Below are 10,390 nucleotides of genomic sequence, written 5' to 3'. Positions count from 1 at the left end.
AAAGCTTTCAGCATGCCTGCGCCAGGGGTCTGAAGGGCATGGGAAGGAAGGGAGAGCAGATAGGCAGTTAGGGCGATCAGGCCAGGAGGGGAGAGCAGTTAGGGCCATCAGTCCGGCAGAGGAGCAGTTAGGGGCATCAGGCAGGCAGGCAGGTGAGCAGTTAGGAGCCAGTGGTTCCAGATTGTGAGAGGGATCCCAGATTGGAGAGGGTACAGGCCGGGCTGAGGGGACCCTCCCCTCTGCCATGCATGAATTTTGTGTACCGGGCCTCTAGTATTCTTTATAATAGTAAAAACACAAAAACCCCTGTATATCAGTGCTCCTGCAGATACAGAGCCATAATAAGACTTGGAGAACAGGACTGGGCTTCCTTCCTAGATGTGGGGTCACACTCGCTGGACTGATAGTACCTGGCCTTCTGACTAATCTTTATCATGGAAGGATTACTCAACTGGGGGATTAGAAACTTCGAGCAAGGAGATTCATGGACCACACTGAGTTTAGGATTTGGGCCTCACGATTATTGTGAGCTTAAATGCCCACAAGTCCCAAAAAGCTGTTAATTTAAATTTGCCCTGTAGAACAGAGTTTGCTTTGAAAGTGATATATATGCAAAAATATTAAACTAATAATTCAATAATAGATTATTCAAAATAAATTTATTGACAATATTAATAAGAGCATATGGTTTGTAATCTGGGCTTCAGAGTGTGCCAGATATAAAGAAGAACAATGAGGAAACCCCATGGAATTAGAAATGTATGGGAATTAATCTACATATGATAGGTGTATTTAGTTTCAAGTGGGAGTATGCTAATTGTGTTTCTCTAAAATCATCAAACAATGCTTCCCATATGGTCTCAACAGATGGAAATCACTGGTGATTGTAACTCTGTATACTTTGAAACGAAATTGTGAAATAACCGATCATCTATTAGTAGCATCCTGAAGAGAGCCCCAAACAAGCAGGTGCTAGACTAATGCCAGCCCTCTCCAGAGACCAATGCACTCTGGATGCAAACATATCAGTACTACTGGCACATATGTTTATACTGTTGAGAAAGACATGCATCTGTCTCAGTTGGATGCCGGTAATAAAGTCAATCTGTCTCATGATGCAACTTGTTCAGTGATCAATCTTCATCAGTAAAATTATGATTAAAATCGGCTTCCCATGTTCCTCTACCTACCAGTTTGAATATTATAAGACACTTCCTTAGTTGTAATTTAATAAATTAGTATAATGGTCGGCACACCCTTATCCTGTGGACTGTGATAATATGAGATAGATTCATTCTCCCTAGTGCTGACAGCATAAAATTCCTAAGCCTGCAAAGCTAATATTCACCAACATCAAGGTCTTATAACTTTATCAAGTAGGTATATGGTGGCTTAATTAAGAGTACACAGTACTTGGCACCCAGTAAGTACTATGGATATTTTAATGGACTGAATTAATCAATCTTATCATTGTAGTGCTCTTATCAAGCTTAGAAACTGTAAAATCCAAGTGGAAGTTCTAGAAAAATATTCACCAAGACAAAGTATGGTTCATAAAGAGGTACCCATAGACCAAAATGTCCAAATAGCCCCAAATTTTTGGAACTTACTTTGCAGTAAGCAAAACCAGAAAAGAACTGAGGTGAGGTTATTTTTTTAATATGTCCTATTTAACGTGCATATTCATATGGTTCCTTAAAGATATATTAGTGTACTTAATTATAGGATAAGGCCCCACTGGGGATACTACATATTATGCTTTTAAAACATATTTTATACAACAATACACACATATGTGTTGCCAAAGTTTCAGCTAAGAGGTTGTGAGTCTATATTCATTTGTCACATCAAAAAACAAACAAACTCCAAAATCCTAAAAACTCCAAAATCTATATATATATAAATACTAATATGCAAATTGTCCCCTCGGGAGTTTGACTGTGAGACCAAGTTCGATCACTCGCTATGATGAGCGCTGACCACCAGGCGGCAGAGCGGAGCACGGAAGGTGACCAGCGGTGGCGGCAGGGTGCTGAGAGAGTGAGGGAAGGAGGAGGCGGGGTGGTGGGGTGGTGGTGAATCCTGATCAGCCCTGATTGCCAGCCAAGCCTAGGGACCCTACCCATGCATGCATTTCATGCACCGGGCCTCTAGTATTTGAATAAAATATGGAGGCAGATTAATGTAGAGGAGAGAACACTGAATCAGGGAAGACATTAAATCTTGCCTTCAATGTCAGCTAAATACAACAATTTTGTTTTATCTTTCTCATTCTTAGTTTTCTCATTTGTTAAAAACAATTTTTGGAAGCTTAAATAAAGCAATATAGGAAATAACATGAGATAAATGTAGCAATGATAGTGACAGATTGTACCTCTAATGATATCCTATCTAATAAAAGAGAAAAATGGTAATTGGCGTACGACGATACCCTTTTCATTGGCTAATCAGGGCTATATGCAAATTAACCGTCAACTATGATTGGCAGTTAACTGCCAACTATGATTGGCAGTTAACTGCCAACAAGATGGCGGTTAATTTGCATATGCAGGCACAATGCAGGGAGGCGAAAAGGAAAGCAGGAAGAAGCCCCCTGCCACTGACAGTGATCAGAAACCCAGGGGGGAGCTAAGAGCTGCCCCCCAGCCATGATCGGAGAATCAGGCGCCTTTGCTGCCCTGGCCAGTGATAGCAGGAAGTTGGGGTGGAGCCAGCGATGGGAGCTGGGCACGGTCGAAGCTGGCAGTCCCGGGAGCTAGGGGTCCCTTGCCTGGGCCTAAAGCGGAGCCCATGATCGCGGGGCCGCTGCAGCTGCGGGTCCCCGCTGCCCGGGCCGGACGCCTAGGCCAGAGGCGTTAGGCCTGGGCAGGGGCGGAGCCTGCATCCGCGGGGAGCTGGGGGTCCCCTGCTCAGGCCTGACACCTCTGCCAGAGGCCTCAGGCCTGGTCAAGGGGCCGATCCGGTGATTGGTGATCGGAGGGTGATGAGGGTCAACTCCTCTGGCCGAGGCCTCAGGCCTGGTCAAGGGGCCGATCTGGTGATTGGTGATCGGAGGGTGATGAGGGTCAACTCCTCTGGCCGAGGCATCAGGCCTGGGTGGGGGGCGGAGCCGGGGATTGGGGGGATATGATGGTCCCCTTGCCCAGGCCTGAAGCCTGGGTCAGAGGCGTCAGGCTTGGGCGGGGGGTGGAGCAAGCCATCAGAGGGAGATGGGGGTCCCCTGCCCAGGCATGATTCCTGGGCCAGAGGCCTCAGGCCTGGGCGGGGGCCAGAGCCAGTGATCAGGGGGAGATGGGGGTCCCCTGTCCAAGCCTGACACCTCTGGCGGAGGCGTCAGGCCTGGGCAAGGGGCCGATCAGGCGATCGGAGGGTGATGGGGGTCTACGCCTCTGGCCGAGGCATCAGGCCTGGGCAAGGGGCCGATCCTGCAATTGGAGGGTGATGGGGGTCAACGCCTGAGGGTTCCCAGTATGTGAGAGGGGGCAGGCTGGGCTGAGGGACACTCCCCCCCACACACACCCAGTGCACGAATTTCGTGCACCGGGCCCCTAGTGTTATAATAATAATATTAACATTATTATATGCATGGTAACAATTTCTGATCTCTCTCAGCAATTAAGGAAATGTTGGTTTTAATTTTGAGAGTTCAGAGTGTTGGCAACTTCAGCATTTCAAAACTTTAAAAATTCTTAAATAGGGGAAACAAATAGATACTGAATCATATTTCAAATCAGTGAGATTATCCACATTATTTTAAGTTAAAAATTATTTGTATGATCACATTAGAGAACTTATAGACTTAAGCACTTAGTCATAAATCTGAGTTGTGTATTTCATACTAAATGACTATAAGATTGTTTACCTGTGAAGAGTAGGTATGACCGTCTGAACCACAAACGGGGCTGGAATAGACCATTGGGCACTGTTTGCAGGTGGATGATACGGGGCCCCTCCATTGCTTATGGCCTACTCCTGCATCTTTCATACTGTTAAAAAAGTAAAACAACCAGACTTAATGCACTTATTTAAAAACAAATACATTTATGTTAACATCACATGTTTCCACTGTCACTCCAAACCTTGAAGGTAAATTAGAATCAGAAACTATTTTTCTCCTTTACAACCTATTAATCTGTTCAGTGTCCTTCATTATAATCTTTTGTTTCATATATCAAGGGCTCTCTACAATAAAATGATAATATATTCCTTAGAATGTTCTGCTAATTACATATGGACCAGTTTTATTTCATTATTTGCATTTGCTGTGTTAATTTATAGTTTGACAAATTTTTCATAGACCCAGAAACAGAAACAACAATTGCTCAGCAATAAAGGACTCACACAACTGGGACTCCCCAATAGCCACCCTAGTATTTCATCAGGAGCAGTTTCAGAAAACAGACACTAATCCACAGGGCGAACCCCATGTGCCTGAAAAGAGAAGCAGCTTACCTTAGAGGAAAGAGCAATCCAGAACCACACCGTTACAAAAGCCAGTATTTAGAGAGCCAAATTAGCAGGCTTAGTAATAGCCAATCTTCTTTTTATTGTGTAGAGATGCTTCCAAATAGATCCATTAGGCTTTGATCTAGAATGATTAGGGGAAACCCATACTCTTCTGCTACCTTCCCTTACATTTATTTGTTTTTCCGTTTTGATTAAACTGAATTATTGCTCTGTATGTAGCGTGTGCACAATTTACATAGAGAGGGTTAGTAAAGGGTCTAAAAATAAGAATATTTAGAACTACTCTAGTAAATCAGTACTCACTGATTGTTTATAGAGTTGTTTATAGACTATACTATAATGTCTATATCACGAAGGGAAAAGATGATTTACTAGACACATTTGATTTTTTTTTTGCTTTAAATTTTATTGTCATTAATAGTTAAACACACAAAAAGGCAATCCCCAAGACTATTAAGAAATATATTAAGGATCTTCATTAGAGGAAAAGAAGTTCAAATTATATACTTCAAATTTAAAAATGTTTATTGCCCTAGCTCATTTGGTTGGGCATCATTCCATGCATCAAAATGTTGCCCATTTGATTCCTGGTCAGGGCACATGCCAGAGTTGCAGGCTCTGGTATGGGGGAGGAAGGCATAGCAGGAGGCAGCAGATTGATGTTACCCACTCACATCAATGTTTCTTTTTCTCTCCCTCTCTCTCTGAAAATCAATTAAAATATGCTTTAGTGTCTATTATTTTCTCTTCTCCCTCCTCCCTGCCTCCCATCGCTTGTCTCTCGCAAGATTTTCATGAAACCTATCATAATTCCAAATGCATTTTATTCATTTCAATTTTGTAAATTCTGCCAAAAGACCACTTTAAAATCTTGCGTGGCCACAGAGTCCACATCATAAGAGATACAAGGGAAAAAAATAACCATGCTGCTATTACTCATAAATTAATTGGTACAAAATTCTAATGGAAATTAAAACACTGACTGGAAAACTTGAAACAGTATTCTATACCACTTCAAAACATATAAATCATAGAAATGGAGTAGAGAGAAATAAGAAATAAAATATTCTACTTGTATTTTTCTTTCGCTTTGCGTAATCAAAACAAGGCATACAATTATGCAAATTATCTGCTTTGCAGATACATCAGGAGAAATTATTATCAAGTTCAGAATTCTAATCCATAGAAGGTACTTTATCAGAACTGGATTTATGTACATTTTTGCTTTATAATACATATCTATATCTATCTATCTATCTATCTATCTATCTATCTATCTATCTATCTATCTATGATATATATTATATACAAATACAATATATTCTGCCATTCAAGGCACTAAGTAGTTTCACACCAATAACCATGTAATCATGTTTTTAATAGCTGAAAATTAAACTAACGAAGATGAGTTCATACTGTTGCTAGTGCTTCTTTACAGGACTGGTTTTGAGGCAGTTGAGTCATACCATCTTCTTGTCCCTGAGCTACCTTCTTGTCTTCCTGCTTTTCCTTTCATTCTGGTCCTCAGTATGAATCTCCAGCATCAGTCATGTATGAAAGCACATCCGTCTCTTCATTTTCTAATAGTTACAATTTAATTGCAGCTACATCTGTTTAATCAAGTATGATACTTGGTTTTATGTTTAGTTAATCATGTTGTGCAGTTTAAAAATATAATTTGAACATGATTTCCACGTGTTAGGATGTACATTGACTTTGGAAAGAACATAAATGATGTTACCAAAATGATGAGCAGACAAAAATCTCATTCCAATTTCATTTAAGTCTCATATGTGAGCATGTTATTATTTATTAGCCTTGGCAAGTCAGAACCCCCCGCCCCCGGTCTTAATTTCTTCATTTATACAATGCTAAGCTTCATCAATATGGATCATCTGATCCTGAGAATTCCATAAGTCTATAAATCCTTAATAAAACTGCTAATATGAAGGCACTCAAAAATTAGAAGCAGAAAGTGTATACTGGCTATATATTATAATTTTAGAACTTGACTTACTGTTATCAAGTGAAACAAATATATCATTATGGTGTGAAGGATGATGTTGAGTGAAGCAAGAGATTGCTAGGAATGCTGAAGTTGCAAAACTCGGCTATCTCAAGGTGGCAAATGAAAGATAAGGAGGGAGCCCTGTTGTGATAACTAATGAAAGAGGGAAGATAAAAAGAAGGTTGTGTTTAAAGAGGTATGCTTTTTTCCACATAAAGCATACCTAAGAATCAAATAATACTTCTATTACAACATCAAAGGATATTGTCAATAAATCATAAAAATAATTATTTCATATTACTTATTTCTCTAAAATCTTACAGTTCCTGGATCTGACATCACATACTATACTCGTTCATTCTTTAGGCCACAAATATACAAACCAAATAAAATGCCAATGTATTTCTTATGTATTTATCTTACCAGGGAAACATCAGTATCTAATTCCTAATTTTGTAGGTGTATTTGCTTTTCTTTCTATGCACCTATATTAATGTAATTCTTAATGACTTTGCTTCAGCAGAAGAATTTGATTGTAATCTGATAAAAACAGCATTCAAGTGAACAGAAATATTCTGTGAAAATCTCAATTAAAGGCAACTTGAGGTATTTCTTGACTTCTCAATATATCTAACATTTAAACTTCTTTAGGCAGTCATGTTTATTGTTGTTGTTTTTATAAGTTCTGCCTGAGTTGTGGAGAAATTCTTCCTTAAGACACAACTGCTAAGTCATGATTTCTTCCCTACAGGCCATAACTCTTCAAGAAATAAGGCTGCCCTTACTTTTTTCATCAGGGGCATTAGAAATAAACAGATGGCATAAGTGCAATAAATTACCTTTTGGGGCAATAAAATTAAAAGAAATTTAGAATGCTCTACCGGGCATACAGAACTTTTTAAAACTATAGTGACCACAATATGCGTTATATGATTTCTCTACTTGGTATGACAGTAATTTGAGCAATGAAATAAAATAGATGATCTATCAATTTTAATTTTAAGTAAAAGAGATACCATAAAAATAAAAAGTAAATCTTAATTCATACTAGAAAATACCATTAAATACATAAAATGAGCTGGCACAGCTTATTCTGCAGTATGAATATCTACTTGCTCTATATATTTTACAAAGAACAAAGATTTACCCAAAAAGTCCACTTATAGACATATTTTAAAATACAGTGATAGAAAAAAATAAAATACAGTGAAAGGACTGATTAATAAAATATATCTCTGAAATCTATTCCTAACATAAATTACATTAACAAGTGAAAAAAATGAAAGCATAGCTGCTTCAAATTTTAAAGAAAGATTCACTACCACCAATAAATGTTGCCTAGAGACTATACCTGGCTAGTTAAACCTGAAATTTACATGGTATAATAAATAATATATGTGATTCTGATTTAGAGAGTACAGAGGAATATGTGAATTGGTTCTATTAAATGTATTGACAGGTATATTTCACTCCAGATATGAGCATATTAATATGATTGCTAAGTCTACATCGTATAACATCATATATTCAAAATAAGAATCCGGAAATTCTTAATTTTTTTTCAATTATTTATGTTCATAGATAAAGCAAGCTTTCAACCATTAACTGTGATATTACTTTAACCTTAAACAGTTCTATAATGTCAGCACTGAGCAAAGAATGACTAAAATTTGAGTTCACAAAAATGTGTGATTCTTAAAGGTCAAGGAGATTCTATATTTGAAAAAATGTGTTCGCATTTAAAAATTAACAGTGACAGATTTGCAGCTTAAAAGGAAAAATATTCTACCTAAAAGAAAATGACATGAAACAAAGCAACTTTTACCAAAAGACATGGGGAAAAGACTGATTATTCAAAATATGTTTTATATATAAAAATATGTCTTGATTATAAAACCTTCTTTTGATTTGTTTGTTTTTCTAAACAGAAGCAAATATTTTCACTACTGTTCAATAAGTAGACCTGAAAGCATTATCAGAAGCATTCAACCATTTGAATATCACCATTTATTTAAGAAAAAATCATTAAAGGTCATCCCAAACTCAGGGAAGGAAAACAGAACTTTTTCTCCATGTCTTATCTTCATGGAAGTCATTGCTACTGACCTCCTCCTTGCTTACTGCTTCATGGGACAAGGAAAGTTATAGAAATTAGAAAGGAGAAAGAAAGCTACCACATTTTGCTTGAGTTTGATTTATAGACAAAGAGAAAAGACGGAGTACAAAGTCTTCTCTACACATTAGCTTTCACGATATTTTTCAAGTTAACTAGTAAAATTCAGATGTCTGTTTTTTTCACTCTACCAGATTTTAATTCCTGTCCTGAAAGTATGTACTTCTAAGCATGTGTTGATGCCTTCTGGTGAAATCAGGAATAAAGTAAGATTTTCCAGACAAGGAAACATTCTTCAAGGAGTGCTATCTTGGTAACTGGTAGCATATATAAAAAGTTATCAGAGAAGCCTTTTAAAATGTTTGTATTTCTTTTATGTATAATATATTGTTACTTACAGTTATAGCTATAACTTACCTAGCACACTCTAGGATATGAATTAGGCACTGTCAAAACCCCATCACTAGCTCATCTAATAACTTTTTATCTTTTAACCTACAAATAGTACCTATGTGCCCTTCTAAATATTGTTCATATATTTATTCATGAGTATACTCGACAATGTGTTCAAGAATTATTTTACAATTTGGAGGTAACACGTGGATAGAGTCATTGAATTCATGGATCTTAGAATTAGTTTGGGAACAAAAAGATAGGCCTGGCTTGGAGTGAGGTTTTCCTATGGTTTAGGAAGTAATAAGGACAACATTGAGCTTATTTGGCCAATATCTATTCATCTTTCATGCCATTTCTATTGTAAATTTTTTCTGACCCCCTCAAGAACACTTTTTCTACAAGTTTGTGTCACACATAATCCCTTTAAATATTACTTATCAATTGTATTTTAACAGCCCATATGGTTATCTTTTTTAAAACCTATACTCATGCTCCCCTAATTCTGAGTCTCTGTCTTGCTCCCATGACAGCTGCTTCATTAGGAGAAATGACTGGGCCAAATACCCACTTCTTCCCTACTTCTGCGATTTCTCCTGGCTTTGAAGTTTGGAAGACAAAGGAGTCACTTAAAGTAAAGGCCTACAGTCTGTGGCCTAAAAATACATCTAACCTCTTTAGAGTCTCTCTATTCACAGGTAAGTAGAAAGCAGGTGGGCAGCAACAGAGCTCATTTTAATTACATGGGATTGGACATAAATTTAATGTAACAAAAGCATGTTCTAAAGCAGTGATGCGAACCTTTTGAGCTCGGCATGTAAGCATTTTGAAAACCCCTAACTTAACTCTGGTGCCGTGTCACATATAGAAATTTTTTGATATTTGCAACCATAGTAAAACAAATACTTATATTTTTGATATTATTTTATATATTTAAATGCCATTTAACAAAGAAAAATCAACCAAAAAAATGAGTTTGCATGTCACCTCTGACACGCGTGTCATAGGTTCGCCATCACTGTTCTAGAGTCACTAGGTCAAACATTCTGACACATTCCTGATTTACCTTTAGTTAGGTGGTGCCTGCAGAAATGGAGTCAATTGTTTTTATTTCCTATATCTACTATAACATATTAACTAAAACTTTCTGCCTTAAAACAACAGAAACTTAATTTCTCAGAGTTAGGGAGGTCAAAAATCCAATAGCAGTTTCATTGGACTCTCTCAGGGAGTTTTAGGTTATCTGGTGGCTGTCAGCATTCCTTGGCTTGTGGTGGCATCTTTCTCTGCTCTCTATTCTCATCCGCTTCCTCTCTTTGTGTTTTTGTCGAAATTCCTGTCTCCCTCTTAGATGGATACATTGTGAATGCATTTAGGGCCAACTCTAATAATCCAGGAAAACCTGTCCC

The 10,390-nt window shown here is 37.9% G+C and overlaps 1 protein-coding gene across 1 annotated transcript in view; it reads right to left on the bottom strand.

The window, feature by feature from the left end:
- Positions 1–10,390, bottom strand: part of SPOCK3 (SPARC (osteonectin), cwcv and kazal like domains proteoglycan 3) — a 333,704-nt gene that overhangs the window by 90,540 nt on the left and 232,774 nt on the right. Inside the window, exon 5 of the mRNA XM_059697687.1 lies at positions 3,863–3,986. Coding sequence (XP_059553670.1) covers positions 3,863–3,986 — 124 coding nt within the window. The remainder of the gene's footprint in view (positions 1–3,862; positions 3,987–10,390) is intronic.

This window comes from Myotis daubentonii, chromosome 5, assembly GCF_963259705.1.
Source record: "Myotis daubentonii chromosome 5, mMyoDau2.1, whole genome shotgun sequence".
NCBI classification, from domain to species: Eukaryota; Metazoa; Chordata; class Mammalia; order Chiroptera; family Vespertilionidae; genus Myotis; species Myotis daubentonii.
Note: the sequence above shows the minus strand (reverse complement) of the source record. Positions and strands in the feature narration are given on the sequence as shown.